This window comes from Myotis yumanensis, unplaced genomic scaffold (genome assembly GCF_028538775.1).
Source record: "Myotis yumanensis isolate MYYU_CA2020_CCGP unplaced genomic scaffold, mMyoYum1.0.hap1 SCAF_3, whole genome shotgun sequence".
Classification (NCBI taxonomy): Eukaryota; Metazoa; Chordata; class Mammalia; order Chiroptera; family Vespertilionidae; genus Myotis; species Myotis yumanensis.
Window position 1 is genome coordinate 57,063,574 of NW_027223754.1, and position 16,130 is coordinate 57,079,703.

Sequence of the window (16,130 nt, forward strand, 5' to 3'; positions counted from 1 at the left end):
TAACTTTTCTACTAGAGTGTAAGCTGCCTGAAACAAAACTTTGAGTTAGTTGTTCCTTACTGTCTTTAATAAAAATACATTCAATAAATGACTGTTAACTTCCAGCAGTCTATTCTTTAAAAATGTGCAAAGAAAAATCCAAGTTCCTCTGCTGTAATAACAAACATATTTTCAGATATTTTAGCTCATTTCCAGCCTGTGAGAAAATGGTACCATGTGAAGAAGACATCCATGCAACTGGGCCAGCACCTCTGATTAATTTTTAATACAACTTTTATGAGTTTTCTCAGTGTTAACCACAATCCAAGTGGAGGGGGGGGGTTATAAATTTTAAACAAAACAAAACAAAAAGATTGTCTTTCAGGAATGAAAAATAAATGTAATCTGAAATCAATATTTATGAAGTTGTGATTAATTGACTGATGACCAAATGATTACAAAATGTCTGTCTGCAACATCTACTCAAATTTATTAGCTTTGACCAAAAAAAATTAAAAAACAATCTGAACTGGGTCAATGAAAGAATAATGCATTCCTAATCAATTTTTAATAGCACTTAAGATTTTATATTTTTTTAAACTTGCTTTTAAATAATTTATCATAAAAATGATTCTGATTTAAACAAGGGGTAAAAGGTGTTCCATAGCTATTTGATGGTTTTCTTAGGAAAGAAATTCAATTATGACTGACTTTTTATTACTGAATTACTTTATTAATAAAAATACATTTTGCACTTACTCAAAGGCAGTGGGCCAACAATCTCAGAGTGTCCAAGTGAGATCTAGGATTTAGCTCCAATTCTACCATTACCTGCTGGTTTATTTTATTTGTGCCTCAATTTCCTCATCTGAAATGAAAGAACTACATAAAAAAAAAAAAACCCTGAAGATCCTTTCTAGGTCTAAAAGTTTAGAGCTAAGGATTTAGGTTTTACCCCATCCCAGGTACTGCGGCTGATAGAATCCTCAGGTCACAGGACTGTGCCCTCATGCTACTAAAATTTGAGAAAGGAATGAAGGAGAAAGTTAATGAGTCATGTAATCTTTGTTTTCCTGGCAAAATTATTTAATAATTTTGGTGAAATGATGACTAACAGTATTTGTAAAAAAAAAAAAAAAAAAAAAAAAAGGAATGTTTTTCATAGAGCAGAGGGAAGACATAGTTCCTGGTCTTAACCATCTACATTATTAAAAGCAAATCCTGGGAATTGGCTTGGTTTCAATCTGGAGAGAGAGTCCTAATCATCTGGTATTGCTAACAGTATTATTTAGAGGCATGCACGCACGTGTGTGTGTGTGTGTGTGTGTGTGTGTACTCATCCACAAAGCATTAGTGAACAAAGGAAGTATGATCCTATTTGTGCTTATGCACACAATAATATACGAATTAAAATGTTTGGAAGGACTCTAGAATGTTAGCAGTGATTACTACACAGGATAGAGAGGTGAGGCATGAGTGTAGAGGAACTTCCTCTTATTATTTTATATATATTTAGATGGCTTAATTTTCTTACAATGAGCCTTATTATTTTTATATTTAGCAAAAAGCAATCCAGTCTTCCATTATGAAGTGAAAAACAAGTAAAGACAATATTTAAAACAGTGTGGGTCTATTTTTTTAAAGGTAGTTTGTAGCTAAAGAAAATGTGGTTTGTGGAATAGGCATTTAATACCAGATACTAGATAAATCAGATACAATCTGTGACCTCAAGATACAGTCTATTGTAAGGGCAAACACATAAACAACCAACTATAATGCAATGTGACCAGCACAAAAATAGATATATGGACAGAGCACTGAAACAGCACTGAGAAGCTGTAACAATGATAATGAACATGGAAAAAGATGTTGGAAATATTCTCCATCCTAACATTCTACTTAACACGTATGTTATGATTTTTAAAATGTATCTTTGTGACTGAGGGTAAACACCAGGATGACTAACAAGAAATGAACTTGTCCCAGTAGCAATGGAAAAGTCTTTTTTTAAAAAATTGTGTTCAACACACCTTTCTGTTGCATTGTTTCCAGGGATGGGTACCAGAGGTAGAACATTCCGAGTCCTACATCCCACTCAGAGGATAGGATTGAAAACCCTAAAATACCACCTTAGATATCAGAAAGGTGAGAACTGGGAATGGGCAAGATGAGAATATGGAAGAACACAGTAATATGGGGAAAGGAACCAAGTAAGATGGGGAAACTGGAATGACAGTGGGTAATGATCTACAGCAGTGATGGCGAAACTACGACACACGTGTCAGAGGTGACACGTGAACTCATTTTTTTGGTTGATTTTTCTTGTTAAATTCCATTTAACAATGGAATTTAAATATATAAAATAAATATCAAAAATATTAGTCTTTGTTTTACTACGGTTGCAAATGTCAAAAAATTTCTATATGTCACACGGCACCAGAGTTAAGTTAGGGTTTTTCAAAATGCTGACACGCTGAGCTCAAAAGGTTCACCATCACTCATCTACAGCTTTCTCATTCTGAAGCGTGAGGTCTGCAGCCAGGAATGGGAAAGATGCATAAGCAAACATGTGAATTCCAGTCCCCATATAAATATGACTTCAAACAGCCAGGAAATAGGCGAACAGTGCCAGGCACTCTGAAAAAGTGACCATTAAACAGACAATCAATATGACTATTTTGCCCAGTTCCCCAATTCCAAGTACATGGTAGTCTCCAATTCCTAGAAAATGAAGTTACTGAGCTGTTTGGAAGAATTCTCACTGTCACCTGTGAGGCTATTTTGAACTGGACTTGGGCTTCAAGTGAATTACTAGCTGCTTCAATCTCATTATTGTTCTTTTATAGATCTGAGAGCAAGATACATTGACATCATTTCACACACACACACACACACACACACACACACACACTCACACACACTTTACCAATGAGGAAGCTAAGAAGCAGAGGTTAAATAAATTGTCTGAAGCCGGTAGAGCCAGGAAAATGTTCCTGCAAGAATTTATACCCTCACAGTCCAGATCCAGAGCCTCTTTCTTTTAACCACTAGGCTGCTTCTTATAACTTACACTGTCTTTTTCAGGAATATTAGTCGAAGATATTTCATTGGATTTTTTTCTAAATCTCTCTACTCATGGATTGCTTTTGTTTGCATAAGTTGATCACATTGGCTCTTCCTCACTTAAAGTTGCAGTTAAATTCCAAATTTGTTATATTCACAATACATTTGGGAACATTCAGACTTTTTCTTTTTCATTGGAAGGAAATGGGGAGTTATAACCTCACACAATCTCGTTTGTAGTTCAACAGCACCTTTTATTTCCAACTGTGCACCTGAAAGGAAGTCTTTAAACAAGTGCTTTTGGGGAGTGTGGATGGCACACAGGTTTTTGCAGCCTTCTCACCTTGTGGATGTACTAGGTGTCCCGGTTAATAATGCAGACTTTTTCACTAGATGGAGTTACACATATGTTGATATATGTGCGATTTGATATGTATGCTATTTTGTTGTACTGACAACAAGCTTCAAACTTCATGTCAAATTTCCTGAAGGTGTTAACATCATAGATATTTTTACGCTTAAAAATGTTTAATTTCATGCCCCCAAAAAAGAGCATTTGCAGGAAGTTTTCATTCATTACTTTATTTTCAAGAAAAGTGCTGCTGAATACTTCGGGAAGCTTATGGTGAACATGCTCCATCTCAAAATACTTGTGAACGCTGGTTTAAACTCTTTAAAAGTGACGATTTCGATGTGAAAGACAAAGAATGTCCAGGGCAACCGAAAAAGTTTGAAGACCAACAATTACAAGCATTATTGATGAAGATGTATGTCAAACTCAAAAACAACTTGCAGAAAGATTAAACGTTGCTCAGCAAACAATTTCCAATTGTTTACAAGCAAAGGGAACGATTTTAAAGGAAGGAAAATGGGTGCCACATCAACTGAACGAAAGACAAATGGAAAACCGAAAAGTCATCAGTAACATGTTGCTTCAACGGCCGAAAGAAAGTCTTTTTTGCATGGAATTGTGACTGGTGGTGAAAAGTGGATTTATTTTGAGAATCCCAAATGCACAAAATCATGGGTTGATCCAGGTCAACCATCAACATTGACTGCAAGGCCAAATCGCTTCAGAAAGAAGACAATGCTCTGCGTTTGGTGGGATCAGGAAGGTGTGGTGTATTATGAGCTTCTAAAACCAGGTGAAACCTTTAATACTGATCACTACCGCAACAAATACAGTAATCAATTTGAACCATGCGTTGATCGTAAAATGGCCAGAATGGGCCAGAAGACATGGCAAAGTAATTTTGTTTCATGATGATGCACCATCACACACTTCAAAACCAGTTAAAAGATCTTGCCTGGGAAGTATTAACCCACCCGCCATATTCACCAGACCTTGCTCCTTCAGATTACCACTTGTTCCCATCGATGGCACACGCACTTCCTGAGCAGCACTTCAAAACATACGAAGAAGTGGAAAATTGGGTCTCTGAATGTATTGCAGATTAATTACTAACCAGTTAATAATGCAGATTAATTATTAACCCGGTTAATAATGCATAATAACTATTAACTGGTTAAAAATGTGGATTAACTATTAACCGATTAATAATTCGGATTTTGTAATCAAAGAAAACACCATAATTTCAAGAGAAACGTCAAAAGTGCTTTATTCAAAGTAATGTCCATCGCTAGCTACACATTTCCCCATCTTTCAGGTAATTTGTGGGTACGTCCCAACAGAACTTTTCTTGTTTTGAGGCAGACCATTCAGAGACCCTATTTTCCACTTCTTCGTACGTTTTGAAGCGCTGCTCAGAAAGTGCGTGTGCCATCGATGGGAACAAGTGGTCATCTGAAGGAGCAAGGTCTGGTGAATGTGGTGGGTGGGTTAATACTTCCCAGGCAAGATCTTCCAACGTGTCTTTGGCTCTGACCCTTAAACCTCATTTTAGATGAAAACCAGGGGCCCACAGTGACAGTGTGTCTTCAGGGAAAGCTGCGAGTCAATGCCTCCACAACAGCCGCAGAAACGGATGAAGAGGCAATCACAGTTGGTTGTTTTCTAGTGACATCACATCATTTACGAATTACAAAGGCAGCTGAGCGTGGCAGAAAGTTGTTTTGAACCATTAAAACGTAGAGATCGCCTTTTCTCTTCCTGTTTTGACTGCCTCGTGCACCTGCAGACTGGTAAGGGATTTTCTTTAGATGGAAAACTCTCCCCCCTACCCGACCCTCGGGTGAAGATCGGGGCAACGAATAGCTTTTCTCTTCCTCTCCTCTCACCACGATTACTCTTTCACTTAAACTTTCCAGATCCTCCATCCGTGTCGTAAACGCCTTCCCTTCCGTTCTCGGGAATCTAGCAGTTCCCGCACCGGAGAAAGTTTTTATCATAGACCTATTTTTAATGAAAGGAAGGAAGGGGAAAGCCTCGGCGGCCGCGCGTTTGGAAAGCGCGTTTTCGCTGCCTCCTCCCCGGCGGGCTGTGGCCCTGCCCGGCTGCCGTAGCGGCCTCGCGCCACCCCCGCCGCCGCCGGGCTCCGCGGTCGGCGGGACTTCCGTGTTGGCGGGATTCTGAACGCTGCCATGGCCATGGCTCAGACCGTGCAGAACGTTACACTGTCCCTCACTCTGCCCATCACGTGCCACATTTGCTTGGGGAAGGTAATGGGTGATTCCGGGCACGGCTCCAAGCCGGGATCGGGGCTGCAGTCGCTCGCGGGAGCCGGGCGCGGGCTCCGAGTGCAGCGGGGACGGGGCCGTTGAGGCGCCGAGCTGGGTGCGGGCGCCCACCCGCCTTCTCCGCCGGCGCCCGGGGCCGCCTCCCGGGGGACCCAGGGAGCGCGCGGTGACGGACGGGTTCATCCGTGCACCTTTCGGAGGAGGAGGAGGAGGAGGATGACAGCGGCCTGGGGTCGGGCAGGAGGGCGGCGAGGGCTCCCCCGCCGCCGGCGGCCTCCCAGGCCAGCGCCGGCTGGAAGGAGGCTGGGTCGGACACGGGGCGCTGCAGTGCTCCGCGCCCCTGGCAGCCCGGCCGGTGGCGCGCTTGGTGAAGTCCGAGAAAGCACGTTCCTGGAGCCCTCCCTGAGGCTCCTCCGTCCCCTGCACAGCGGCAGTGTCCATGCTCCCGGCCCGCGGTGCTCCTCGGGGAGCCCCGTTTCCCCGGTCCTTTGGCGTCGCCGGCCTGCAGCGCCCTTCGCTCCGGGTTCAGCACTTGAACAGTAACTAGCACGTGCCCCGCGTGGTGTTTGGAATGAGAGGCTCGGCCTTCCGTTCCAAGAAGGGGTTCGCCAGGACATGCAATCCCCGCTCTTTGTGATGCAAGAGGTGCCTGGAGTGTTTACCAAGCAAGGTGGAGGAGACAGTAAATCTGAATTCGACATTGGGTTTTGAATGTTCTGGTGCATCCATCTATTTCCGTTTGTGCCTCGTTTTCTGTTTTTAAAAGAGCCTCTCTTCACCTCGTCGATGGATCCAGAAGGGAGAGGATACTGTGAACACTTAGATTTATTTCCCCACCCGAACTGTTGTCGCGTCTGTGGTGTGTGTATGTGCATGTGTGTGTTTACCCCCAAGTGTAGACTGAACCTACAGGAGCAGGGTTAGCATTGAGAAGTATCATCTCATAGAGCGAATATTTGAGGGCTAGCCAACATGGATCAGCTGCTTTAGGTGTTTGGGGCTGTGTGTGAATTTACTGAGTTCAAGAAGAGTAGGAAGTCAGGCTGGGAAGCAACTGGTAACTCTTGATGCCCATCAGAATGAAATGCCAACGAAGTAGCAACTGTGCTGTGGGAGCATAGACGGGATGTCTCCATCACTTCTGATTGGAGAGATGAAGGATGCTGTCTTGGAGGGTGGTATTTGAACTGGTATTTGCTACCAGTGCCTCCTACGTGACTGGGAGGAGGAGGAGGAGATGGTGTCTCTAATTTGATAAGTCTACATTTGGGCCTTGACATGAAGTTCCCACAAGTACGTGTTAAATTCTGAGTGGATTTTCCTCCAACAGTAGTCTTAAAGGCTGATAAAAATATCCTTGGGAAATAAGTTTTACTTGGTCTTAGTTGTATAGTTATAGCGAGTTTCCATTAGTTAATAGGCTATCTTTTGCACTTGTGTTGAAAACGGGTTCTGCCTGGCTGATTTTCCCATACCTATGCTTTCCGTGTTTAACAAAAACTCTGCCTACTAGAACATAGTGATTTGCAGATTACAGGTTGCTTTTGCATGTGTTTAATTATTTCACTTACTCCTCTCACCGGGGCTGTGAGCTAGAGTGGACTGGTTTCCCCATTTTTTAAAATAAGAAAACTAAGGCTTAGAGTCTTTGGGATTTGAACCTCTATTGCTGCCATTTGTCTTGAGTAGATTGCCTCCTAAAAACTCACTTTAGCTCATCCATGACAACAGAAACTCTTGGTGCCTCTTATTTCCCTGTATTAGTTAAGCTGTATTCTAAAATTACATCTATAGAATAAAAGCCAGAGCTACGGAATGACCGGTTGACCAGTTGCTATGACATGCACTGACCACCAGGGGGCAGATGCTCAATGCAGGAGCTGCCCCCTGGTAGTCAGTAAGCTCCCACAGCCAACCTCCCGTGGTCTCTCCCTCCTGGCTGGCCGCCTGATGACCCCGATGAGGGCCGGCCGGCCAACCTCCCAGGGTCCCTCCCCCTGGCCAACTGGCCCCCGATGACCCCATGGGGGCTGGACAGCCAACCTCCCACAGCCCTGATCAGCCTCATCGCTGGCCAGGTAGAGGGACCCCACACATGCACGAATTCGTGCACTGGGCCTCTAGTTTGATAATAAAAGATTCACGATTTGTAAACAGTCATTTTTTTTCTGTCTGCTATGGAGGCAAAAAAGTGCAGTGATTGAGGGCCTGAGTTCTATGTTCAGATTGCATGAGTTCTAATCTAGGCTCTTCCACTTACTGGTTATATGATCTTATATAGGACAAGTTGCTTAATTTCTTTCAGAGCTGTTACCTTATCTGTAAAATGGGAATGGTAACAATATCAATACTCATGCTTGTGGTTGTTGGAGGATTACATGTAGTAATTCATATGCAGTGCTTAGCATAGAGTCTGGCACATAGTCATTAATATTCAATAAATGTTAATCTTTACTGTGGCACAGAGGCAGGCCAGCAAACTAAGGAAACCAGCCTTTTCTAGTAACTGGTTCTTCCCAGTTGCTTTGTAAGGCTAGCACTCACTAGATGATTTGAATTCCCAACAGAGTGGTACCTGTTTGTTCTGGAAATTGCCACAGGATGTTCGGGCATTTTAACTGGTTCCCTAGCCTTTTGTATAGTTGAAGCAAATCGGATCTGCTTTTGCTACTCACCCTCCCATTCACACCTCTACTTGTGGGTTACTAGAGATGACCTGGCCTGGAGTAGCGCCTTATTCCCAATGTCACTCCTTCCCTGACACAGCATCTCCAGCCACCTCTGAGATCTGCCTGCAGGTCTGTCTTTCCCAGCCCTCTTCCAAATAAGCCTTGTGCTACCCTCACCATTTGTCCCAAAATCTTGCCATCAGCAACCTTCTCTTTTGATTGTTCAATAGAATTAGGGGGCCATTATTTTTGGAGTGTCATTGGGGGTGGGGGCGGGGGGGAGGTGGAAAGATGCATAGTACCTTAAAGGAGATGGAGGTGCGGGAGACCCAAAATCTGAAGAGATAATATAGATGCTGATTGGGATGGGAGTGGGGAAGAATGTCCTGGAAAGCAGCAGTGGAGATAGCCTAAGTGTGCAGGTGGGCAATGTGTTGTCTTTTGAATACAAATGCAGTACTCAAAATTGGAAAGTTTAGACATTTTGCATTTACTACTTCTGTCTCTACCTTAGTCTTAAAGGTGAATTCTTTCTTCCCAATAATGTTAGCAACCCTGCCAATATTTTAAGTAAGAGCTCTATGTGTCCTGAGTAAGTTAGGTACACATCCTGTGCGATTATTTATGTATAACATATTTTCTTGCCCATTTCTCCTTAATTTTTTACCATGCCTTGGACTAGTGGACCAGCAGAAATATAGGAATGATCTAGCCCAGGATATCTGTTAAGTGACATCTTGATACTGCCACCGGAATGCCAAGACCAGATTATCTCTAGATAATTCCAGATATTTATCTCTTCAATTAGAATTCAAGCTGTGAAGCCAAATTATTGTTGCATGAAATATTTTTATTGACCAACTCTGTGTTTTGCCACCAGTGACAGCCAAATGTGTGTGGCCCACAGTTGTTTTAGTAAAAGGTGAAAAGTTACAGCTTATAGGGTTAATCATTCTGCAGCTCAGACTATCTCCCCTCAGGCCCATTCCAGTGGAAGAGCCCACTCTCTTACCTTGGTTTATCTTCTCTTCCTTCTCCTCCTCACTAGCCTCAGGGGCATTACCCTCAGATATCACTTCAACATGCTTACTGTACACGTGTTTGGATTGTGCATTGTCACTTACCCTTACCATTGTCATCTTGCATTTTTATTTCATAAGTACTGTTTTATTGCCAGAGACCTCATTTGAGATTAAGTTAGATATAAACTTTAATAACATAGGCAAATTATGACTATTTATGTATCTTGGGAAGATCTTATTAAAGAACATTATCGTGTGTTTTAGTGTTGTATATAGCAGAATCTGGATTGAGGAAGATGGGTGGACAGGAGTTGAGGGAGGGGTAGATTCTTTGTATTTTGCTCCTGTAGGTTATAGTCAAGTAAGCAGTACTAGAATTTGGTTTAGTAATTCTTTCTGCTATACAGGTTTCTATACTTCTAAGGTAAATTTAAATCTAGAAGTCATCATCTGATAATTATGTAGTCAAAGAAATGAATTAGTCAACTGTTTAAAAATCCAACACAATGACAGTGACAGTGCTGTTACTGGTGAGACGAGGAAAGATTTCAATCAAAAGACAAAGTGTAGAAAAACAAGCAAGAATTTACTGACCACAGTAAGAACATACTAGGACAGTGAAACAAGGACCATTGCTCCACTGGTTGCATATCTCAAACGGTCCCTTAGAGGTTAGGGGATATGTGCCTGTGGGGAAGGACACAGGGACAAAAGGAAGGGAATGAGTGGCGCTGGGCCTTGCTCTTGGAGGGAGAGCACCCTGGGACCTTCACTCTCAGGGGTTTTAAAGGCTGGGTGTTTAGGGGAGGTGCTAGGAGAGAATCAATAGAATATTCATCAACTTTATGCTGCTGTACCAAAATGAGATTTATTCTCTTAATTTTTCTGTCCTTGGGTGTGGTTGGCAAATGGCACCTAATTGGATTTCTGTTATTTGTCTCCCTCAGTAGTGTAATTTAAACTATTTACCCTCTGGTTGGGGAGAAGTGCAGACCATTTACTCTTAAGTGTCCTGTGTTTAGGAAAAATAGGATTTACTAGGTGGCTGCAAACTGCTATCTGTCTTAGTTTCTCTATTCCAATTGTCCTGAAATTTTCCTGGCTTCTTACTATTCTGTAACGGTACCAGATATTGAACAGTGAAAATGATTCGCCTGTAGGTGACATTGCTAAAGACTCTTTGCAGATAGTCAGGTAGTTTGACTGGTTGTTCTTGTGTATATTTTGATAAATTAAATGGAAAGATTAAAATTTTGCTTTTTCATAGTTTCACAGTGGCCATTGACCTTTGCTTGTTGGAACGCTTTTAGGGGCATTATCTCAGCCTTTCATTTTAATATATAAAAATTTATGTTTATTTTAGAGTATTTGAGGCATTGTATCAGATGCTGTGGGTGAATACAAGGATGAAAAGGACATTGCCACTACCCCCAAAGATCCTGGAATGCAGGGTGTATGTAAACAATTTTCTAAGTACAGCACAACACAGAAAGAAGTGAACGTTAAATCAATGCATAAGGAAGACCCTTATGAGGATCAGAGAAAGAAAGACCCAGGCACTTCTAAAAAGGATTAGTGAAGGCCTTGCAGAAGAAATAGCAGTTGATTTTCATATTCAAAGATGGGAGGGATTTTGTTTTGATTGGGGAAACTGAAGACCAACAGGACAAATCAAGATAAGAAATGAAAGCAAAATAAGTAGGGAGCCTCCACTATTGGTATTCTTTTTGGTGAACATTAAGTAGACCGTGTGATTGAATTGTAGGTTATGTCAAATATTAAAATAGCAGATCAAGGAAAATAGCTGTTAAAGAACCAGACAGATTATGTTGCTCTTGAATGCTATACTTAAAACTAAGAGCAGAAAAAATCCATTGCTGTTTTGCAAAAGTACAATGAAAGTTGCTGATCCCTATTTGAAGAAGGTAGCTCTGGCATCAGTATGAAAGGTGGCCAGAAGTGAACATTTGGAAGCTTGGGAAGGGGTTACTACAATAGATTGGGAAGGGGTTACTACAATAGATTGGGAAGGGGTTACTACAATAGATTGGGAAGGGGTTACTACAATAGATCAAAGAATGAGAACCTGAACTCATTATTAAGGTGATGATGGGAAGAAGGGATAGATGATAGGCACATAACATTTACAAGCAGATTTAGCATATTTTAACTATTCTGAGATGTACTTTTATTCACCTGATTGTATCTTACAAGTGATGCCATCTTATAGTAATTAGCATTTTTCATTTATTTTGCTTATTGGTACATCTTAAAAGCTCTGGCTTCTTAGACTTGATAACTGATACCAGGATTTGGTGACAGATTGGATGTTGAGGAGAAGTAAAAAGGGTGAGTCAGAGACAGCTCTGAGTATTCTAGCCCAAGTGGTGGTAGCAGAGGACGGGGCTGGGGCGGGGGAGGGGGTTGGTGCCCTTAACTTAGACAAGAGGGAATGTAAGAGGAGTGATTAGTGAAGGCCTTGCAGAGGAGATAGCATTTGATTTTCTCACCTTTTAGATAGGAGTGTAGGAGGAGAGAATATGAGGAGGCCAAGTTTGGTTTTGGACATGTTATGGTTGAGGCAACTACAAGAACCTTACCTGGAGTTGTCTTCTGGGCAAATGGATATAGCAATATTGTTACCTTTTCGTTCCTTCTTTTTTGTTTGTTTGTTTTGATTGAGGTATTGCTAACACCTGATTGAAAAGTGTACTAGGTTAAACTACAGTTTCAGAGGCAGAAAGATGCCCCTTTTAACTAAAGGGCTTACCCAAGGTCAAATAGCTCAGAGACAGAACTGGAGTCAGCCCCAGGTTTATTTCTCAAGCTCTGTCACTTTACTGGGGTCTAGTTACAGAGGATTCTCAGAAGTTGTCATCATAGAAAATATGTTAACACCACGTGATACATGAGATTAAGAGAGAAATAGGACTATGTCAGATAAGATGGTTCAAGACAAAACAGAGAACGCAGCTGTACCTCCTCTAGTATTTTGACTATAAGCATTCTAGTCTCTGATCCTCTTCCCATCATACCTACTCTCTAGCAGTACTTCAGCTTTACCCAGACCCATCCATTGACTCTATAATTCTCCCACTTTTTCACTGTCTTTACCGTTCAAGAACTCATTTCCCTTATTAACCATGGTCATTTATTATCATCAGTCCCTTGTCTCTCTCTTTCTCCTTGGCAAAACTTCAACTCATTTACTTCCTGCCTGAACCTGAGTAGCTAAAAGTTGGCAAGAAAATACACACCTATGTTAATTCATCTTTACAGTTAAAACCACAAATAGGAACTCAGTAGTGTTTGGCAATCCTGCTACATGTACCTAGTAAAGTTACTTTCTCACTTTTAAAAATAACTGATTTATTTTTTTATTTTCTCAACTTGATGTCCTCCTCCGTTTCTCACTTTCAGCAGGTAATCTCACCTCATATTTACTGACAGAATATAAGCAATTAGAACAGTTGCAACATGAGTTCTGTAATCTTCTATCAATAGATTTTCCAAATGCTTTGTGTTAGTTCTTCCCTTTTCTTACAATGGAAGACAGATTCTCACTCCTATATAAGCCAAAATCTCCCCCTTGTGCTTTGGGTCCCATTCTTCTTACTTTTTAGGAACTTTGCTATCTGTGGCTCAGATCCCTCTCCCATGGGTAAAGAAAGGGCTTAGTCCCACAAAGACTGCCCTCCCCACTTCTTCACAAGCCAATCACAAATACAGAATGTTACCAGTACTTCGGACTGATAGACTATAAATCAGGGCTTCCCATGACCCCCTCCATGGATTTGATTAATCTGCTAGAACAGCTCACAGAACTCAAGAAAACCCTTTTCCCTGCTAGATTATCAATTTATTACAAGGGATATTAAAGGATACAAATCAATGGCCAGATGAAGAGAGATATAGGCTGAGGTCTGAAACAAAAGGAGCTTCTGTCTGTCCTCTGGGAGCGTGGGGCCTGTCATGGTGGCTCGTTCTCTGAAAAGGAGCTGACAGGCTGTTCTTTTGGGTATTTTAATTTAATTTATTGGGGTGACATTGGTTAATAAAGTTATAAAATTATATAGGTTTCAGGTGTACAGTTCTGTAACACATCTTTTGTATATTGTATAGTGTGTTCACCACCTCAAGTCAAGTCTCCTTCCATCTGTCTTTTTGGGTTTTTATGGAGGCTTAATTACTAGTCATGATTGACTGAGTCATTGGCCATTGTTGACTTACCAGCCTCAAGCCCTTTCCCCTCTCTGGAAAAATAGGGGATAGGACTAAAAGTTTCATTCCTCTGTCCTCAAAGTTGGCTCCTCCTACCAGCAACCAGGCCCCACCTTTGGTTCAAAAATCACCTCATTAACATAATAAGAAGCACCTTTGTTGCTCTCATCACTTAGAAAATTCTTAGGGGTTTGGGAGCTGTGGACCAGGAGCCATGGATGAAGACCAAATATCTGAGAAATATATTTAGGTTAGCTGAATGACCAAAAATATATACTTCTAATAAATCACAACACCACACTCACTCCCAGATAAGCATTTATTCCTTGCTGTTGGTAGAGTATTTTGAAAAAAGAGTGTGAGTGCTTCATGGTCATTTATTTATTTATTTTAATTAGTCTGATCAAATCAGTTGAACTGAATGAATTAGAATTGGTTTCTCCAAGAGGAAGCTTAAATCCATGCTGAAGATCTTCTCTGTTTAGTTTTCTTATGCTAGTGTTCATAATTAAGGGAGCATCTAAATTTTGGAAGCCAAACTAGAACCAGAAAGCACTTTGTAGTGAGATGAGACTTCAATTGATTTACTGCCTGGCACGGATCACCATACATCCTGTGAATTCTCTTAAGATAGGGACTCCTTTAAAATTAATACACATATTCTGAATATTTATATATTGAGGTGGCAAGCAATTTCTCTGTGGAAAGTGGTTTGTGGTGGTCTGTCTCTTCTTTCTCCCTCTACTTCATCTGTTTTTCCTTGATCCTCTCATCCCTAATGCTGAAGGACTCTACAATAGTATCTATACTAATAAAAGAGTAATATGCTAATTAGACCGGGAGACCTTCCAGACAAAGCCAGAGGCTTGGCCAGCCTGCAAACTTCCCCTAGGCCCTCACTCAGGCCGCCCCGCCCCCCGGCCCAGGCCACCTTGCCCCCAGCAGGGACCCCCACCCCATCAGGGGTCTGGCCAGCCTGCAAACCGCCCCAGGCCCCTTGACCAGGCTGCCTGCTCCCCAGTGGGGACCCCCACCCCAATGGGGGGTGTGGGTGGCCTGCAGATGGCCCTCACCCAGGCCGGCCATGCCCCCCAATGGAGATCCCCACCCCGATGGGGGTGTGGCCAGCCTGCAAACAGCTCTCAGCTCCTCACCCAGGCTGGCCACACCCTGCAGCAGGGACCTCCACCCCAATGGGGACATGGCAAGCCTGCAAATGGCCCTCAGCCCCTCACTCAGGCTGGCCCCACCCCCAGTAGAGATCCCCCCCACCCCAATGGGGGCATGGCCGGCCTGAACACCGCCCCAGCCTCTCGCCCAAGCCGGCACTGCCCCCAGTGGGGACCCCCACCCCGATTGGTGTGTGGCCAGCCTGTAAACTGTCCCAGACCCCTCACCCAGGCCAGCCCTACCCCCCAAGGGGACCCCCACCCTGATCTGGGACCCCTTTCAGGGCAGACCAGCCAGCCCCCATCCATGCACCTGGCCTCTATACTAATAAAAGGGTAATATGCTACTTAGACCAAACGTCCTTCCAGACAAAGCCATGGTGGCAGCGCCAAGGCAGAGGCAGTTAGGGGTGATCAGACCGTCAGGGGAGAGCAGTTAGGGGGATCAGGCTGGCAAGGGAGAGCAATTAGGGGGATCAGGCCAGCAGGGGAGAACAGTTAGGGGGATCAGGCCGGCAGGCAGGTGAGCGGTTAGGAGCCAGCGGTCCCAGATTGCAAGAGGGATCCTGGATTACAGAGGGTGCAGGTCGGGCTGAGGGACACCCCCCCTCCCATGCACAAATTTCGTGCACCGGACCTCTCGTTGTTAATATTATTAGAACAAGAAAATATTGAAAATGGCTATAATGTGTTTTGAGTCCTGCAGTAAAAGTGCCATGTAAATCAAGTGAAAATCTAAGCATTTCTTTTTTGTCTTTATTGTTAAATTTGTGCTGGTTGAAGAATATTAAGTCATTATTCCCTCTGTCAAGTTCCCCAACTTGAATTGAATGCTAAATACTGTCTTAATAGCAATTACTTCATCCATCAAAACCTTTGTTGAGTACCTACTGTGTACTAGGCTGTCTTTTAGGCAGTAGGGATTTAGGAACGAATGACACTAAGGGAAGTTCTTGCTCTGATGGAGCCTCCATTCTAAAAGGGGAGATAGACAATAAATATGTAAACAAATATGTAATATCAGGTAGAAAGCTAAAGCAATTTCTCTCTTTTATCTTCCCTCTAGGGAGATAGATAATAAATATGTGAATAACCAATGCATGATGTCAGGTACAACTAAAGCAACTTTTTTCTTTATTTTCCCTCTGATAAAACAATTAAACACAGTCAAAACACCTACTTAACCCTGAGCAAACCACATGGGTTTCCTTATTTGTAAACTATATTTACTCTTTACCTCACAGGGTTATTTAAAAACAAAGCAAAACAAAAAGAAGAAGAAAAAAAATGTATGTGAAAGCCCTTTGTAAAATATATGACTATATAAATGTAAAGAATTATTATATGTACTTGTTTAAATGGAGTCAGAG

The 16,130-nt window shown here is 42.3% G+C and overlaps 1 protein-coding gene across 1 annotated transcript in view; it reads left to right on the forward strand.

Annotated features, from left to right (window-relative positions):
* The first annotated feature begins 5,572 nt into the window (after positions 1 to 5,572).
* The window catches only part of OBI1 (ORC ubiquitin ligase 1), a 42,583-nt gene continuing 32,025 nt past the window's right edge, over positions 5,573 to 16,130 (forward strand). The window contains exon 1 of the mRNA XM_070408889.1: positions 5,573 to 5,661. Coding sequence (XP_070264990.1) covers positions 5,584 to 5,661 — 78 coding nt within the window. The 5' untranslated portion in view covers positions 5,573 to 5,583. The remainder of the gene's footprint in view (positions 5,662 to 16,130) is intronic.